The sequence below is a fragment of the Thamnophis sirtalis genome, unplaced genomic scaffold (genome assembly GCF_051295495.1).
Source record: "Thamnophis sirtalis isolate CommonGarterSnake01/CBP01778 unplaced genomic scaffold, rThaSir2_p1.2 scaffold_11, whole genome shotgun sequence".
Lineage (NCBI taxonomy): Eukaryota > Metazoa > Chordata > Lepidosauria > Squamata > Natricidae > Thamnophis > Thamnophis sirtalis.
Genome location: NW_028261391.1, coordinates 2695956 through 2715451, shown reverse-complemented (window position 1 = coordinate 2715451; position 19496 = coordinate 2695956). Strand labels below are relative to the sequence as shown.

Below are 19496 nucleotides of genomic sequence, written 5' to 3'. Positions count from 1 at the left end.
AGAGGAGTCACAAAGTGCACGTTTTCTCACTACACAACATAGCAACCATCAACAGAACTTGGAGCAGGGAGGGTGTTGACAGACGTTATAGGAAACTAGGCTCATTTCAGTAGAGCAGTGTTTCTCAACCTTGGCAACTTGAAGATGTCCGGACTTCCAACTCCCAGAATTCCCCAGCCAGCATTCGCTGGCTGGGGAATTTCTGGGAGTTGAAGTCCGGACATCTTCAAGTTGCCAAGGTTGAGAAACACTGCAGTAGAGGATGCCCCTGAAGAAAAACCAAGCGGCTCACTTTGTGACCGAAGGATTAAAAAAAACTTTTAACTCGAGGCAGTGCAAGGTTTTTTTTTACTACAAAGATACTGGCAGGTTCGTTTTTGGCAAGCCTACGGACCGGATCCACGCTAGCATCGCTGCAGAGGCCTTGATGGGGATCCCCATTCACCTTCATGGCAAATTCCACCCCCACCCACCGCACCCCAATTCCTTCTGCTTTTGGGGGTCAGCGAGAAGAAAACGGGACGAGCCGATCCGTTCAGCCAGCAAAGTTTTTTAAGAAGAGCAGAAACTGCCCCGTGGGCAAAAACTAAAAACTAAATCGAACCAGGAGGGCAATTTTTGTCATCTTTGGGGTGGAGCATCAAAAACGGACTGGCATCTTCAAAAACAACCACGTGAACACAACGAAAAGTAAATAGGATTTCCCCCCTCCTTTCTTGCAGGGGGTTATTGGACCTTCCCAAATCCAGGCAACGTGTCTCTTAAGTAAATAAACCAAAAGCGTGCTGCGTTTTTCCTCGTTATATCGGAATATGAGAGGGTTGGGTTGTGGTCTTAACTATTTCAAGCAGGGGGGGGTGTCCAACTTTGGCTGCTTTTAAGAGTTGCGGACTTCAAAACCACGAGCTAGTAAGGAAGGGAGGAGAACAGGGAAAACCCTGGGGAAAGTTAAGAGAAGAATAAAAAGGAATACGCTGAAGAAAAGATACAACAACTATAAAAACGGGGAAAAGAAAAAAGAAGTTAGAAGAAAGGAGGAGGAGAAGAAAAAGGATTAAAAGTGGAATTCTTGAGAGCCCAAGAGAAAATGGATAAGAGGAAGAAAGGGGAGGAAAAGAGTTGCACAAGTAGATTAAAGGGAAGAGTAGTATGATTGGTATTGCTCTGTAACTAATTAAGAAATGGAAGAAATTATAGTATATTGTTAATTGTAGAGAAAAAATGAAAGAAATGCTCTCTATGTTAAAACTTAATTGGAGGATAGATATTGTTTATGGTAAAATAGACCAATAGAGAAATATGAAACGATAATTTGGTGCAGTTTTTGAAGGGGGCAATTGAAGATATCCTTTATGCACTAAGAAAAAAATGAGTATAAAAACATGGAAAATAATAATTTGGCTGAAAGTGAAAACAAAGCTGCGATGCAAAATGGATTAGGTAAAGGAGAGGACGTCAAAAGGAAAGATCCGCTCAACCCTTTTTTTCTATAATATGTGTAAAGTTGTATTAAAAAATTAAAAAACAACAACTTTGGATTGGAAAAAAAAAAAAGAGAGAGTGTTGTGGACTTCAATTCCCACGGATGGCAGGGGAACTCTGGGGATTGAAGTCCAGAAGCCTTAAAGCACTCAAGGTTGGACGTCCCGGTGTAAAGTAAGGGTGGTAAATGAAGAGGGGAGTGGGGGAAGGATTCATCTCCTTTGGGGTCTTGACACAAGAGTCGGAACATCTGCCACAACTTCTGGACCAGAGTCTTTCCAGCTCCTTCGGAGGGGAGGGGTCTCTTCTAGGCCACCGTCACAAAACGGGTGCCCTTGTTCTGAGCCAGAGCTGTCCTTTGTTCCTTCAGGATGCCGAAGCGTTCGTTGAGAGTCATGCTGGTCTGTGAAGCAGGAAGAGAGAGAGGAGTCATCATTAGGATGTTTACTATTAAGCCCTGATGACGTTACCTAGCTTGGTAGTGAAACGTCTGCGGGGAAAACCACAAGGCTCAGAGAGCACCAAGGACTCCGCCATATTATTATTATTATTGGGCTTCATCAGCAGAGTCAGCCAGAGGTTTTGACTGCGGTGCGGCATTTTGATCCAACCATCGAGGCATTTCCCAAGAACCGGGGATAGGCAGGCATTGATTGTTTAATCGCGTTAAAGGGATTGTGGCAGGATGGTAAAGCTCTTCAGAGCAAAGCGGCCTTTCGCAACTGGCGGGTGGCCATTTTGTCAATGACGGTAGCTGTTGTTACGGCTCGTCGCACAGTCAGCCAGATGTTGAGACTGGATTTGCCTGCATTTTTATCTGCCTGCCAAGACCTTCCCAAGGACCAAGGATAGGCAGATGCCGCTGTTTTGATTCTATTAAAGGTATCGTCATAGGATGTAAGCCATCTCATCTTCCCTACTACAGTCTCCTGTTGGTATCTAGTATTTATCACTTCTTGTTGTATCTTATGATTATATCCAATTTATGAAGGGAGCCACGTTGGCACATCAGGGGAAACCCCAATCTGAAAGCTTCCTGGTTTTCCCCACCCAGTTGAAAGTTCAAGATCTTTCGTTCCCCACCCACAAGTCCATCCCATGGTCCAATCATCCACTGCCATGCTGGCGAGTTCCACCCATCCAGTTCCGATTAAGTGCAAAGGTGAAGAGACAAAGGATGACCTTGGCTTTCTAGAAAGAACGTTGTTATGGCTACATAGCATCTAACTCCGTACAATCCCCCCTCTCATTTTCCCACCATAGAAAATGCAGAGTAGAATGATAAAAAGTGCGGCAGGCCAAAGATCCAAAAGAAAAGATGGCTGCAGGCCTGACTCATCGAGGTTGGAAAGAGCGGCAGACTCAAATTTTGGGCGACGGTCAGATCGGAGCAACCCACCTGCTTCCCGACACTGTTGATGTCGAACTGCAGAGGGACGCCTTTGGGGACCTTCTTCTCTTCCGACGGCTCCTTCTTCAGGAGAAAGGGGGGTATGAGATTGCTGGGGAGTCTCGGCTTCAAAGAGCTGCAGAGCAGAAAAAAAACAGACTTGGGATAGCACGCCGGGCGCACCTTCGACCAAAGGTTTGCCTCACCAGAACTTGAAAACATCCGCGGGATATTCAAAAGCGGGAAACCAAAGTGGTGTTTGTAAAAGGAGGAGAGCCAGGGACCAAGGGTGGAGTCAAACGAGGAATAAGCATGGTGTCAACTTCTACCGTGAGAGAAGGGGGGGGAGCGCATTCCAGGCATACTTTCGGCTAAAGTCGGATCTCAGATTACTACAGCAGGCTTGGGAGGGGTGCACCTCATTGGGGAATGTGATTTATGACACAGACTGAGGGGAGGGAAGGAACAGGGGCAAGTTCAGCTATAATTCAAATGAGGCTTATATCTGACTGCCAGTAGGGTATTGCCAAAATGGTGCTCCTAATAAATGACTGGTTTTCTTTTGAATCTTGGGTCGATACTCATGAATCAATTAGGGCCTTTTTAGGAAACCTGACACCTGGAGTTGTTACAGTCCCACAAGCGGTCCATGTCTGGCCTCTCTTCAATTCCGTTAACACTTATCCAATGCATCACTGGAGGTTTTTAAGAAGGGATTGGACAACCATTTGTCCGAAAAGTTGTGGTCTCCTGCTTGAGCAGGGGGTTGGACTAGAAGACCTCCTAGGTCCCAAGGGGCCGAGCCCTGGACCTAAACAAAAACAGAAGCTGTTCGCTCTGGAAACAGAAATCATTTATTGAGGCTGGATTCTCGGCACAATAGGAGTCCTTTAATGATTAAGTCAGCGCTGGAAGCATCCGCCTCCCAGCGATCTTTGTAGGCTGGGACTTGCGCCCTTCCGCACGCTGGAACAAGGCTCCATCCGGCAATCGCTAGCAGCCTTGTTTAGCCGATCACTGGGACATCGGGGCACCCGGACGGCTCAGCTACTCAACTCTCGGCATGTAGTCCTAGAGCCGAGGTGGCACAGTGGTTAAATGCAGCACTGCAGGCTACTGCTAGATCAGCAGTTCAGCGGTTCAAATCTCACCGGCTCAGGGTTGACTCACCCTTCCATCCTTCCGAGGTGGGTAAAACGAGGACCCGGATTGTTGGGGGCAATATGCTGACTCTCTGTAAACCGCTTAGAGAGGGCTGAAAGCCCTATGAAGCGGTATATAAGTCTACTGCTATTAATCAGCTGTGCGGCGGTTCTCAGCTTGGCTTCCGGCAAGCGGCAGCCCCGATTGTCTGTGCGGCGGCTGTATTGCAGCTTTTAGCAATCCGGACTCTCCTCTCGCTGCCACAGCTGTGGCGGTCAACAACGCCCACCCCACCACCCATCTCCCCCCCCCCCGCAGGTTTTGCAAACCTCGCACTGGGGTTTGACAGCCGGTTTCTTCCAACTGTTATTCTAATTTAGGACTGTCCAGTTGATTAGAATCTTGCGAGTGGTGCGGTGGCCTAGAGGGGGAGCCCTCACCTCATAATCAGGAGGCTGGGAGTTCGATCCTAGGTAGAGGCAGATATTTCTCTCTCTGGGCACAAGGATAATATATCTGCTGAATGTAACTCCGCATTGGCGACAGTACAGGGCATCCGGCCAGTAAATACTCAGCTCCATTGGGTTGCCCAGATTCCACCCCACAAGGGATTATGGGGTCGTTAAAAGAGGATGATGAGTGATTCACTACTGTTGCAAGAGTCTCATCTGGGCACAATGAGAATATATCCTTGGCGAACTCCGCATTGGTGACGGGAAAGGCATCAGGCCAGTAAACACTGAGCTCCATTGGGTTGGCCCGACTCCACCCCTACAAGGGATTACGGAGTCATTAAATGACAAAAAAAAAAGAAGCTGACTAGAATCTTGTGTATAAATAAGCAATAAATCAGATTAATTAGAATCTACTGTGTGATTCTTCATGCTGATAGTTTTACTCACATTGGAGAGAGAACAGCTCCAGGATTGTCAATGGAAATAGTCAAAATCCCTCCATTTCTCGTAGATGTTCGCCATCTGCTTGGAAAGTACAGCTCATTAGTTCCAAATTAATTTACAGGAAATCCGGGACACAGCATACAGACCCCCCTTTTTGCTCTAAATCATAACAATACGGAGGACTCTGCACAGGCGACATCATTGATAGCGGTATCTGCAAGAACTGAGGTGGCGCAGTGGTTAGAATCTGGCATTGCAGGCTAATTCTGCCGACTGCCAGCGGTTCGATCCTGACCGGCTCAAGGTTGACTCAGCCTTCCGTCCTTCTGAGGACGGTAAAGTGAGGACCCAGATGGTTGGGAGCAAGAGGCTGACTCTTGAAACCTCTGGGAGGGCTGTAAAGCACTGTGAAGCGGTATATAAATCTAACTGCCCTTCCTTCCTTCCTTCCTTCCTTCCTTCCTTCCTTCCTTCCTTCCTTCCTTCCTTCCTTCTGTGGTGGTGCTTTCTAGGAGCCTCCGGAGGAAGAAAAACAGCCCAATGCGCAAACCGGAAGTTCGGGAACGGGAAGCCTCCGGAGGAAGAAAAACGGCCAAAAATCAAGGCCAAAAATCAGCTGGTCAGGGCACGCATGGAGCTGACAGGGCAACGCCTCGGATGCTCTCAGAAATGGCTCTGCATGTCACCTGTGACATGCGTGCCATAGGTTTGCCTTCACGGATCTAAATCCAACTTCTCTTGAATTCTGTTAATTGTTATCTAGAGCCAATTTAGTGTTGATGATTAAATCAGCAAAGCAATAAATCAGCTTAGCCGGAACTCAAAACAGGTAATTAACGACAGTTGGTTTAGTGACTGTTCAAAGTTTACAACGCCGTTGTGAGTTATGATCGTTTTTCGTAACTCACTTAACAAACGTTTCCCTGATTGATGTTGGGCTCAATTTTTCCCCCGTAAGTCGAGGATTACCTGGATAGAATCAAAGAGATTTCTTATTTAACCTCGCTCATTTCTCAAGCCGCCAACCTACTTCTGACGCAACTGAATTCCCGTGCTGAATTTCTGGATTAGTTTGCAAGAACAAAAGGTACCCACACTCCTTAAACAAATATAGAGATATGCCCCCCCCCCCACACCCCCAAAAAAAAGAAAAAGAAAAGGAGGGTACAGATTGGTGATTGCTTGGTCAATTTCTTTGGAATACTTACGGGTGTTTGGTTCCCTGGTTTCTGTGGTCACATTCCGGATGGACTTGTGCTTGCACCTGGGGGGATGGAGAAAGGAGAGGAAAGGAAAGGAAAAGGGGAAGGGAAGGAGAAAAGAAAGGAGAAAAGAAAGAGGGAAGGCGAAAGGAAAGGGGGAAGGGAAACAGAAAGGGGGAAACAGAAAGGAAAGGGCAAGGAAAGGGGGAAGGAGAAAGGAAAGGGGGAAGAGAAGGAGAAAAGAAAGGAAGGGAGAAATGAAGGGAAAGGAAAGGAGAAAGGAAAGGAAGGGAGAAAGGAAAGGGAAGGGAAGGAACGAAAAGAAAAAAGGAAAGAAAAAAAATCAGATACCTACGGATAGCAAACTAGCAAATTGAAGCATACAAGGATAAAATAAAATCTTGGGATTTCTACTTCTACTTCCTTAGGGTTACAAAAAGTCCTCCTGTTGCCTCCATCGGAGTTTCTCACTCTTGCCAACTTGTGGACTGCAACTCCCAGAATTCCCCAGCCTAATGCAGTAATGCAATGCCTGAAAGCTGAGGGAATCAACTCCCCCCCCCCCCCAAATGGGAACCAACCTTTTGAGTGAGTGACAAGATGTCAAGATTGGCAGAAGAGCGGTCAAATCTCCCCCTCAGATTGACAGGTCCTTCCTACAGAGAAATGCAGGTATGGAAATTACCTTCAGGCCCCGCCGAAAAAGGAAAGTCGCTTGGCGCGTATCTTTCTGCTGGTATAATTTATTCCCGATTCTGGTGGAGAGGGACTGGATGCTCGGCCTGTGAAATAGAGCAAGCCATTCATCACGACCTATCCTTGTATCGTTTATTGCAGGGCTGGCCCTTTAAGGCTTGTTGGACTTCAACTCCCAGGGTCCTCCTGGCTGGCTCAGGAATTCTGGGAGTTGAAGTCCACCAACCCTAGTTCCCCATCTCCGCTTTATTGCCACGAACACAGGTATTCCCTGATTGACAACCATCTGTTTAACGACCATTCAAAGTTACAGTGGCATGGACAAAAGTGAACTAGGCCCAGTCCTCGCTCTTATGACTATTACAGCGTCCTCACAGTCAGCTGATGACAATTTTAGTTCTTTGACAACATGTATATTCAAGACAGTTGAGGGGTCTGGAAGTGACATGATAACCGTTTTAGACCTTCCCCAGGGGGCTTCCAACCAGAAAAAGAGGCAGATCTACTTAATGACGCGATTCACTTACCGACGGGTGCAAACATGCGTCATAAAATGGGGCATGACTTGGTTAACAACTGTATCACTTAACAACAGTTCAATTGAGGAGTATCTGGATTGTTGCAGAGCAACAAAAGGGAATTTCCTGGATTGAACAGGTCCCCGTCTTAAAATTTTATCAGGCAGAGAAATCAAAGCCGATCCAAGCAGAGGATCAACAAATTCGTTGGACGTTCCCAGTCACAACGGTTATTGGAAAAAAATGACTTATGACCGGTCGGCGAAAAAGCGGCTACCGTCACCGCCATCTTCTTCGTGCATGCGCATCCAAGCCGCTAAGTAGGGACCGGACGGGCGGGGTGAGCCAGTGGCAACAGGGGGGGCTGGTTCGAGGGTGTGGCCAGCCAGCCATTGCTACCAGTTTGCCGAACTGGGCAAAATTTCTGCCACCGCTTCAGGCGAACGGATACGAAGCGGCTGAATACTACTTCGGTTCACTTGCTTCCCCCCCCCACCCCCGCCCCATGGCTGATGAAGATCTTCCCTGGGGCTTATCGTTGGGATAGGGCTTATATTAGGAGCAAGCTCAAAAAAAAACCCAGGCTAGGCTTTGTTTTCTGGTTAGGTCTTATTTTCGGGGAAACACGGTACCCACATAAGGGATCCCTTTGCTTATATACAATAATACAAATACAATAGCAGAGTTGGAAGGGACCTTGGAGGTCTTCTAGTCCAACCCCCTGCCTAGGCAGGAAACCCTATACCGTTCCAGACAAATGGCTATCCAACATCTTCTTGAAGACTTCCAGTGTTGGAACATTCACAACTTCTGGAGGCAACTTCTGTTCCACTGATTCATTGTTCTCACTGTCAGGAAATTTCTCCTGAGTTCTAAGTTGCTTCTCTCCTTGATTAGTTTCCACCCATTGCTTCTTATACAATACAATAGCAGAGTTGGAAGGGACCTTGGCGGTCTTCTAGTCCAACCCCCTGTCTAGGCAGGAAACCCTATACCGTTTCAGACAAATGGCTATCCAACATCTTCTTAAAGACTTCCAGTGTTGGGGCCTTCACAACTTCTGGAGAAGAAGTTGTTCCACTGATTAATTATTCTCACTGTCAGGAAATTCCTCCTTAGTTCTAAGTTGCTTCTCTCCTTGATTAGTTTCCACCCATTGCTTCTTGTTCTGCCCTCAGGTGCTGTGGAGAATAGTAGCTTGACTCCCTCTTCTTTGTGGCAACCCCTGAGATATTGGAAGGCTGCTATCCTGTCTGCCCTAGTCTGGAGGCTTCCCGCAAGGTCCAGGCTCAAAGGAAGCTTCTCCAAAAGGACCAAGGCCAATAGCAATATAGCAATAGCAGTAGACTTATATACCGCTTCATAGGGCTTTCAGCCCTCTCTAAGCGGTTTACAGAGAGTCAGCATATTGCCCCCAACAATCTGGGTCCTCATTTTACCCACCTCGGAAGGATGGAAGGCTGAGTCAACCCTGAGCCGGTGAGATTTGAACCGCTGACCTGCTGATCTAGCAGTAGCCTGCAGTGCTGCATTTAACCACTGCGCCACCTTGGCTCTTGGCAGCTCACCTTCGATTTAACAAGGCGGGTCTTCGGAACCGGGCTCCTTGCTTCCTCTGTAACTCGGGTTGTCTCTGGACGGGCATCTTCCTTTTCAAAATGGAGTAATTCCTTTGCAGGTTCTTGAGGGAGAGACACCAAAGTCAGGTGAGGGGGGGGGGACGTGCATATCCACAGAAGCAAAAAACAAGGATCAAAGCCCCCCCCAGCCCCCCCCTGTGCTTTTTTTCAGGAGGCAAACTGGACTTCCTTGTTTTTTTCTTTTGAAGACGTTTCGCTTCTCCTCCAAGGAGCTTCTTCAGCTCTGACTGGATGGTGGGGAAGGGAAGGCCGAGACTTGATGTTTCTCGAGCTGAGCCATTTTGAGATGGGTGGACTTCAACTCCCAGAATTCCCCAGCCAGCCAGCCAGCAGGGCCTGTCATGGCCGAGTGACTTCACAGAAACGAAAAGCATTTTCTCTCTCTCCCCCCCCCACCCCCAAACTGCACTGACCCCACCCGGTACCTTTTCAGTGAGAGGCGACCTGTTGAGGGGGCTGATGCCCTTGTGAGCCCCCAGGGCTTTCCTTGCTGCCAAGCCCGTCTTAATGCCGTAGGCACGCCTCTTCCCCGGCAGCTGCTTCCGACGTCCCGAGTGGTTCTTGCCAAAACCTGTGAGGGAGGAAAGAAAGAGAAAGAGAGGGAAAGAGACAGAGAGAGAGAGAGAGAGAAAGATAAATGGATAGGGGGGATGGAAGGAAGAAGTAAGGGAAGGGGAAAAAAGAAAAAGAAAGAAGAAAGGAAAGGAGGGAGAGAGGAAGGAAGGAAGGAAGGAAGGAAGGAAAAAAGAAGAAAAAGAAAGAGGAAAGAAAGGGGGAGGGGGAGGAAAAGAAAGAAAGAAAGAAAGAAAGGTTAGAAGGAAGAAAGGGGGAGGGAGGGAAGGAAAAAAGAAGAAAAAGAAAGAGGAAAGATAGGGGGAGGGGGAGGAAAAGAAAGAAAGAAAGAAAGAAAGAAAGAGGGGTTAGAAGGAAGAAAGAAAGGGGGGTTAGAAGGAAGAAAGGGGGAGGGAGGGAAGAAAAATAAAGAGGAAAGGAAAGGGGGAGAGGGAGAGTGGAAAAGAAAGAAAGAGATTAAGAAAGAGGAAGGGGTTAGAAGGAAGGAAGGGGGAGGGAGGAAAAGACAGAGAAAGAGAAAGAAAGAAAGAAAGAAAGAAAGAAAGAAAGAAAGAAAGAAAAAGAGGGGTTGGAGGAGAGGGAAGAAAAATGAAGAAAAAGAAAGAGGAAAGAAAGGGGGAGGGGAGGAAAAGAAAAGAAAGAAAGAAAGAAAGAAAGAAAGAAAGAAAGAAAGAAAGAAAGAAAGAAAGAAAGAAAAAGAGGGGTTGGAGGAGAGGGAAGAAAAATGAAGAAAAAGAAAGAGGAAAGAAAGGGGGAGGGGAGGAAAAGAAAAAGAAAGAAAGAAAGAAAGAAAGAAAGAAAGAAAGAAAGAAAGAAAGAAAGAGGGGTTAGAAGGAAGAAAGGGGGAGGGAGAGAAGGAAGAAAAATGAAGAAAAAGAAAGAGGAAAGAAAGGGGGAGGGGGAGGAAAAGAAAGAAAGAAAGAAAGGAAGGGGGGTTAGAAGGAAGGAAGAGAGGAGGGAGGGAGGGAAGGAAGGAAGGAAAAAATAAGAAAGAGGAAAGGAAGGGGAGGGGGAGGAAAAGAAAGAAAGAAATAGGGGTTAGAAGGAAGAAAGCGGGAGGGAGGGAAAAAATAAAGAGGAAAGGTACTCAACTTCACAAATGTCTCCCTTAGTGGTTGTAAGTTGGAGACTTCCTGTAAAAGGGAAAGATTCCCCTCTTACATAAGTGCCAGTCGTTCCCGACTCTAGGGGGCTCTGCTCATCTCCCTTTCAAAGCCCAAGAGCCAGCGTTGTCCGAAGACGTCTCCGTGGTCATGTGGCCGGCATGGCTCAACACCGAAGGCGCACGGAAGGCTCTTCCCTTCCCACCAAAGGTGGCTCCTATTTTTCTACTTGCATTTTTTAACGTGCTTTCGAACTGCTAGGTTGGCAGAAGCTGGGACGAGTCACGGGGGCTCCCTCCGTTACGCCGCGCTAGGGATTCGACCCGCCGACCTTTCTGATCGACGAGCTCAGCGCCTGAGTCACGGAGTGCCAATCACATTAGTTGTCTCTTTATCGGCCCCAAACACGGGATGGCTTCCGTGACAACAAACCATGGTCCCGAGACTCCACTAACCTGGATAGTCTTGGATCCCCCACTTCGTCCTCCGCATGCGGAACTGTCGTGGGCCGTTCTGCGGGAGGCCGCGCTTCATCTTGGGAGCGTTGTGCTTCCTCTCTTCTCTCTTGTTCAACTTAATTATGTCGTCTGCGAAAAGACAATTCGGTTTGGCGTTGAAGACGGGGGGCAGCCCACACAGGTAGTCCTCAACTTACAACGGTTCGCTTAGTGACCACTCAAAGTTACAACTGCACTGAAAAAAAGGGGCACTGGGACCGTTCCTCCAACTGTCGCCGCACCCCCAGGGGCAGCCCCGGCAAAGCGCCCATACAGGTAGTCCTCAACATACGGCGTTTCTCCGACCGCTGCAGCATCTGTGATCAAAATTCAAGTGCTTGACAACTGGTTCGCATTTATGACGGTTGATGTCCCCGGAGGTCACACGGGATCCCCGTTTGCGACCACCTGACAAGGAGAATTCACGGGGAAGCCGGATTTCACTTCGCAACCGTGGGACTAATTTAACAACTGCGGTGATTCACTTAGCCAAGGTGGCCAGAAAAGTCGTAAAGTGGGGCAAAATTCACTTCACAAATTTCTCACTTAGCGACGTAAATTTTGGGCTCAATAGTGGCCGTAGGTTGAGGACTACCTGTAATCCTCCCGCCCAGTGCAAGAAATCCTGCTATTTTTATTCAGTTCCCAGAAAGGGTAAATCGAGATCCCGAATGGATCATTTAAATCAGGGGTGGGGAAAGGATGGCCCCTTTATGTCTTGTGGACTTCAACTCCCAGAATTCCTCCACCAACCACGATAGACTTCAACTCCCAGAATTCCTCCACCAACCACGATAGACTTCAACTCCCAGAATTCCTCAACTAGCCACGCTGGCTCAGGAATTCTGGGAGTTGAAGTCCACAAGTTATAAAGGGGGACATTGTTCCCTGCTCCTGATTTAAATTAAACCTTATACTGTTCAGTTAGTATTACTGCATACCGTTTACCATCATCCACAGCCCTTCCCAGAGTACAAGTTACAAGTCAGCAACCTACAGCCGCCTGTTCTCTTCACGGCATCTCCCCACCCACTGCGGATCCATTTATTCTAAACTAGCCTTCCCAGGATATTCTAAAATATCCTGGGAAATATTGAAAAAGGAAGAATATTGTATTTTCCCTGGATCAGAAATGGAGAAACATAGCAATAGCAGTTAGACTTATATACCGCTTCATAGGCCTTTCAGCCCTCTCTAAGTGGTTTACAGAGTCAGCATTATTGCCCCCAACAATCTGGGTCCTCATTTCACCCACCTCGGAAGGATGGAAGGCTGAGTCAACCTTGAGCCGGTGAGATTAGAACCGCTGAACTGCAGATAACAGTCAGCTGAAGTGGCCTGCAGTACTGCACCCTAACCACTGCGCCACCTCGGCTCCTAAAACATGTTTTAGGCAGGAAAGAGACTCACTTTTAATAGCCCTCACCTTTGTCAATGGGCCATTAAAAGGCCTGGGCCAGTCTATTCTACATAACAAAGACCTCCCCCTTCAGCTCCATGGTGATGGGAACAAGGCATGATAGCATTAGCCCTTTACCCATCTCACCACAGGGCACCCGGGAAAGAAGCAATGTTCAACCAAACCTGGACTCAAAACAGCCTAGATAGAGAGTTGCCCCTGCGTGACCGCATGGGAGTCTGATCCCCCACGGGCATAAAACCAGGGTCTTTCAGCATCTTGGTCTCTCTTTTCTTCTTCACCCAACATCTGGAAGGATGGGATCCCCCTTTTCTGTTCAGGAGCTCAAGCTATGTGGTCCTGCCCACCATTAAAACCATCTTTCCAAGCAGCCTCCGAGTTTCCAGCGACTTTTTCCCCACTTGGAACTGAACCCTGTGTTTCTCCCAACACAGCCTTCTCTGATTGAGAGGCTGGGAAACACATTTGTGTTGGCCAAAGGGACGAATTCAAATCAGAAACCGCTTACGAAATCTCTCCTTGATCTCTCCCGGGAGACAGGATTCCCCCCCCCCCCCACGCGCGCGCAACTCATTTTCCAACGTTATTAACTCTCTTAACAAATAGCTCTCTCCCTTGAGCTGGCCGAGAAAAAAGCAAAATGCCGGTGGAGATGAATTGGCTAAATTTCCCCTTTTTGTAAATGTGAATTTGAAACAAGGACCCAAATTACAGTGAATTACAATGGCTTTTTGTCAAAAGGAAATCAGGGACAATCCGAACTGCTAAGAGAAGTAACCACCTTGGTGCCGCCTGCAAGTGGAACCTATTTTGGGGTGAAAACACCTTTAATTGGCTCTTGTTCTCTGTATTTAAATGTTCAGTCTCTGGATAGCAAAAAGAGAATTTAATTTTAATTCGTTGTCAGAGAATTGCAGAAAAACTCCAATCGAAGAAAAAGGCCAACAATGCTATACTATACCATTACTATACTTTAATACAGTGTTTTTCAACCTTGGCAACTTGAAGATGTCTGGACTTCAACTCCCAGAATTCCCCAGCCAGCGAATGCTGGCTGGGGAATTCTGGGAGTTGAAGTCCAGACATCTTCAAGTTGCCAAGGTTGAAAAACACTGCTTTAATATTACTATATTGTATAAAGGTAAAGGTAACAATCCGGAAGTGACTTCCGGTTTGTCAGTAGGGTCCTTTTTAGTCCTCCGGAGGCTTCGGGGTCCCTGAAGCCTCTGGAGGGCCTCCAGGAGGGGAGGCTGTTTCCCCCCTCCCCAGGCTCCTATAAAGCCTCTGGAGCCTAGGGAAGGCGAAAAAAGCATGTAAAAATGAGGGGGGGGGGTCGTGTGTTGTATTATGAATGCAGCAAGCCCACATACAACCCCCCTTATGGCACGTGACCCAAAACAGGTTCGCCATCACTACCCTACACCATTTTTAGACAAATGGCTACCCAACCTCTTCTTAAAGACTTCCAGTGTTGGGGCATTCACAACTTCTGGAGGCAATTTCTGTTCCACTGATTAATTGTTCTCACTGTCAGGAAATTTCTCCTCAGTTCTAAGTTGCTTCTCTCCTGGATTAGTTTCCACCCATTGCTTCTTGTTCTACCCTCAGGTGCTTTGGAGAATAGCTTGACTCCCTCTTTTTTGGGGCAGCCCCTGAGATATTGGAAGGCTGCTATCCTGTCTCCCCTGGTCCTTCTTTTCATTCAACTAGACATACAATATAATACAATAGCAGACTTGGAAGGGACCTTGGAGGTCTTCTAGTCCAGCCCCTTTCTCAAGCAGGAGAACCTATACCGTTTCAGACAAATGGCTATCCAACATCTTCTTAAAGACTTCCAGTGTTGGAGCATTCACAACTTCTGGAGGCAACTTCTGTTCCACTGATTAATTGTTCTAACTGTTAGGAAATTTCCCCCTTAGTTCTAAGTTGCTTCTCTCCTTGATTAGTTTCCACCCATTGCTTCTTGTTCTGCCCTCGGGTGCTTTGGAGAATAGTTTGACTCCCTCTTCTTTGTGGCAACCCCTGAGATATTGGAAGATGCTATCATGTCTCCCCTGGTCCTTCTTTCTATTAAACTAGACACATACCCAGTTCCTGCAACCGTTCCTCATATGTTTTAGTCTCATTAATGTTCAAGCTTTAACTGTCAATTTATCAAGCCCAATCACATAGTTCCATAGTGAAGTATGGGTATCCAACAGACTAATATAACATAAAATACCAATAAGGGAAAGTAATAGGAAGCTGTGGCTGGCTCAGGAATTCTGGGAGTTGAAGTCCACAGGGACTAAAGGGGCCATAACTGCCCAACCCTGAATCTATCTACCATAACAGAATCTTGAAAAATGATGGGCATTTTAACTTGCCTCCTCCTTCTGCCAAAGAGAATCTAATACCTCCCTTCGTTCCTGGGTTTAATTCAGATTTCGCTAGCTGCTATATTCCTTCCCCAATGGTCCTCGACACTCAAGCAGAGAAACTCTCTGCTTATTATCACTCTCTCAACCCAACCTCCTTCAGAAGGTTGTGGTTGTGTGAAAAAGGAAGTAGGAACAACGTCAACTTCCTGGAGGCAGGATAAAGATAATAATATAAATCAAATAAACGGGACAGTTCCTAACACTAATCCTGAAGAGAACTGCCAGGTTGATTTATATTTGATTTATATTTCATATTTCCTAATTGCTCATTTTCCGTCGGTTCTTTTTCTCTACATTCTTATGGGAAAAATTCTTGCCTACAATCAATATTTGACTTACATCAATTGTTTGCCTTCCCTAGAAAGCTACTTGTATATTTCTAAAACAAACAGATTTTCTACTACCAACAAGGCTTTGGGCCGAGGTGGCACAGTGGTTAGGGTGCAGTACTGCAGGCCACTTCAGCTGACTGTTATCTGCAGTTCAGCAGTTCAGCGGTTCTAATCTCACCGGCTCAAGGTTGACTCAGCCTTCCATCCTTCCGAGGTGGGTGAAATGAGGACCCAGACTGTGGGGGCAAGTTGCTGACTCTGTAAACCGCTTAGAGAGGGCCGAAAGCCCTATGAAGCGGTATAGAAGTCTAACTGCTATTTGTCACTATTTTGCTTTTTTACAACTGTTTTTCCTTTATTGTTTTTCTCTCTCTAAACTCTTTTCAATGCATGTAAACCTCCAGCTAAGGTAAAGGTTCTCTTCACACATATGTGCTAGTGGTTCCTGACTCTAGGGGGCGGTGCTCATCTCCGTTTCTAAGCCGAAGAGCCAGCGCTGTCCGAAGACGTCTCCGTGGTCATGTGGCCGACATGACTCAACATCGAAGGCACACGGAATGCTGTTCCCTTCCCACCAAAGGGGGTTCCTATTTTTCTACTTGCATTTCTTTACGTGCTTTCGAACTGCTAGGTTGGCAGAAGCTGGGACAAGTCAGGGGAGCTCACTCTGTTATGCGGCGCTAGGGATTCGAACTGCTGACCCCCTGTATGATTGACAAGCTCAGCATCTTAGCCACTGCGTTCCCAAAACCACCAGCTAGTTTGGGCTACAATACAGGTGGGCATTTTTTTATTTACATAATTTGTTATGGAAAACCCAACTACCCTCTCCAGTACACATATTCAGGAAAGAATGCCACGCTTTTAAGCCCTTCTCTGTCCCGTATAACATTCAGTGTGAATATTATAAATTTGTACAAAATTAGGATATCCCCATCCAGAAAAACAAGAGGTTCTAATAGCAAAATTAGCCTGGCCTCTGTTTTCAGCTGTGCACAGACAAGGTAAAGGATAAGCTATGGCTAAACCCACACCTTTCAGCAGCGACAATGAGAATTAAAACAGACTGTGGTAAATTTTCTTCCCCCAAAACACAGCCGGGTCTTTTCCATCCTAAGGCACAAGGGCGTGCAAAACCTACAAGCGAAGGGCAGGGAGCAGCAAGCAACCTCTGGCTGCTCTCCCAAAATGAAGGTTCATTATTCTTTTTTTTTTAATTTTTATTATTTAGCATATGGCATCTCTACAGAGGTCATGCAATCACCGATTTGCAAACACTAACACATTATACACGCAAACACAAATGTAAGTTTAAGTGACGCATGAGACTTTATGGCACCATACTATGGCAATCTTATCATGGTTTTAACCTCAATATTTTATCTCATATATTGTACTATACACACACATTTGTGTGTGTTTGTGTGTGTGTATTTTATACACACACATACACATATATACATAAACCACAGGCCAGCTGAGTCTGCAATCTGGGATTTCCTGGTGGTCTCCCATCCAGGGATTAACCTTAGTGGTGTGTGTGTGTGTGTGTTATATACACACACATATACATACACATAAACCACGTCAGCTGGGTCTGCAATCTGAGATTTCCTGGTGGTCTCCCATCCAGGGGATTAACTTTAGTAGTGTGTGTGTGTGTATGTGTGCTTTATACACACTCATATACATTCACATATATACTCATACACAAGACAGACAGACAGACAGACACACAAACACAGTCTACCAAGGTTAATCCCCGGACAGGAGACCACCAGGAAATCCCAGATTGCAGACTCAGCTGACCTCGAGCCAGACAATACCAGGAAGTGACAAGGCGTCTCGCTGGACCCAAGAGAAGACTTCCCCTCGAGGGCAGAGACCCCCGCCATCACCTCTTTCGCGCCACGCCCACCTCTGGCCCCTCCGCACCCCCCAGCCAGCGTCCCCATGGTTCGGCCCGAACACCCCCCTGGTCAACGTCCCTATGGTTCGGCTCGAGCATCCCCCTTCAGCGTCCCCAATGGTTCGGTCCGAGCACTTCCCCCCCCTCCCCGCTGGTGTCTCTATGCTTCCGTCCTAGTACATCCTCGCCGGTGTCTCCATGGTTCGGCCCGAGCACCCTCAGCCAGCTTTCACATGGTTCGGTCCGAGCAACCCCCCCCTCCGCCGGGGTCTCCGTGGTTCGGTCCGAGCAACTCCCTCCCCTTCGCCGTTATGCCCACTCTCCCTCCGCGTCTCACCCAGAGACATGTCGATCTTTTCCAGCGTTTCTCCGCCGCCGCCGCTGGTGCTGCTGCCTCCGCCTCTCTGAAGCGAGGACGCCCCAGCGCCGAATCCGTTCATGGCCGCCGCTGCTCTCGTCGCTACCCAAGACGCGAAGCAAAAGCAGCAGCCGACGGAGAGGGGGCGGGGGTCTCTTTCAACCTTCCGCGCCTGCGTCAATTGGACGCCGGCGCCTGCGCATTCGGGCCGCGGCCGAAGGGGAGCCAACCGCTTCGGCGCGTGCGCGTAGCGTCCGAAGCGGGGGCGTGGCGGAGAAGTTTTCTTGCTCTGGCTTTCTCCGCATGCGCAGGGATTGTGACGCTAAAGCGGCGAAGAAGGTGGGAGCCCTCTGCCCCCTGCAGGCGGGGAGGACTCTACGTAACCAGGACCTGGCTGGTATATATATATAGGACAATGTGGTTTATTTCGACTTGAGTTTAAACCACGGTTTAAAATCAGTAACACCACACTTAGTTTGGTTAATGAAAGGTCTGCAGGAAAACAACCGAGTTCAGAACCAGGGTCTGCAACCAAGTTCACAACCATGAGCTACAAAATATCCTCCTTTATTGAAACCAGGGTTTCTTTGAAAATCCATTTGGTTCAATTCCCAGAATTCTTAAGAGGTTCACCCATCTTAAAAGTTGAGAAAAACTTTTAATGTTGTATTAATTTCAGCCAAACTTGGTACACAGATGACTTACTCTCGGGAAACAAATACTGTGGGGGTAAGACAACCCTCACCCCCGTCAGGGTGTGTGTGTTCTGTTAAGAAAGATACAGCCTGTTGTGCCTTAAAATGGCTTCTACTGTACTTTTGTAAAACGGCTTTTACTGTGCAGCGCAGTGGAGTTGCCATGGTAACAGCTTTACAGTACTCCACTCTGGTAAGGGGAAAAATCCAACATTAGAAATTATGTTTGAGAGTAGAAAATGATGGAGGGAGGAAAGGATGTAGAAAGGGGAAGGAGAGAGGGGGAAGAAAGTGTCGTATAAGGTATAAATATGGTGTATGGAGAGCGGAAGAGCCAATAACTGGGGTTTTTTTCCCCTTTGGTAGTTGATGGTAAGATGAATTGATGTAATTACTTAATAATACAACATGATATTGACTATGTAATAGTATACATGTGATTATATGCTATGAAAAATGGAAAATAAAAAAATTTCTATTGCAAAAAAAGAAAGAAAAGAAATTACGTTTGATCCGGACATTTTCCCCTTATAAATAAATACCCAGGCAACTAATATCAGATAGTAACCTTATAATAAATAAACTGCCCAGAGCACTTGATAATAAGCGCTTGATAGTAAGATGGGCAGCATATAAATTTAATAAAAGTATAAAACAACTTACGGGGGAAAAAACAAGACACATCATTATTAAAAACAGTAAAAACTATAAAAGCAGAATTCAATGAGAAAAGGAAAAATAATAGATGGGATGGCAATAGTAACAGAGCCACAATCGTCATGTGAAGCTTCGAATCATCCTGAGGGCCTTGACAAAGCTCAAGTCACAGTGTTATTTATAATTACAGGTAGTCCTCGACTTAAAACAGTTCATTTAGTGACCGTTCAAAGTTACAACAGCACTGAAAAAAGGGACGACAGTTTTCCACACTTACGACCGTTGTGGCGAATCCCCATGATTGCGTTGACAAAATTCAGAGGCTTGGCAATCGACTTATATTTATGACGGTCGCACTATCCGGGGTGGGTGGGTGGGTGTGTCCCGCGATCCCCTTTTGCGACCTTCTGACAAGCCAAGTCAATGCGGGAAGCCAGATTCACTTAACATCCGTGATCGTAACTTCGTCACCGCGGCAATTCAGTTCATAATTGCGGCAAAGGGGGATAGCAAAATGGGGCAAAACTCACTTAACAGCTGTCCTGCTTAGCAATGAACA

The 19496-nt window shown here is 47.0% G+C and overlaps 1 protein-coding gene across 1 annotated transcript; it reads right to left on the bottom strand.

Moving 5' to 3' along the window:
* Positions 1 to 248: 248 nt before the first annotated feature.
* On the bottom strand, positions 249 to 17754 carry FYTTD1 (forty-two-three domain containing 1). Its single transcript, XM_087725041.1, has 9 exons — positions 17565 to 17754; positions 11102 to 11233; positions 9396 to 9541; positions 8899 to 9011; positions 6802 to 6898; positions 6123 to 6178; positions 4918 to 4992; positions 2882 to 3008; positions 249 to 1885 (listed from the first exon to the last, which is right to left on the bottom strand). Exons 1-9 carry the CDS (start codon positions 17665 to 17667, stop codon positions 1790 to 1792), a joined length of 945 nt encoding a protein of 314 aa, XP_087581167.1. The 5' UTR covers positions 17668 to 17754; the 3' UTR covers positions 249 to 1789.
* Positions 17755 to 19496: the final 1742 nt, after the last annotated feature.

What these genes read in the sequence shown, in the direction of transcription:
- FYTTD1 (XM_087725041.1), bottom strand. Translation starts at nt 17,667, where the DNA reads ATGAACGGATTCGGCGCTGGGGCGTCCTCGCTTCAGAGAGGCGGAGGC. An exon ending in AAAGATCGACATGTCTCTGG is followed by an intron (nt 11,234 to 17,564) that starts GTGAGACGCGGA and finishes GTCTTTTCGCAG; the next exon opens with ACGACATAATTAAGTTGAAC. An exon ending in TTTTTCGGCGGGGCCTGAAG is followed by an intron (nt 6,179 to 6,801) that starts GTAATTTCCATA and finishes CCATCCCCCCAG; the next exon opens with GTGCAAGCACAAGTCCATCC.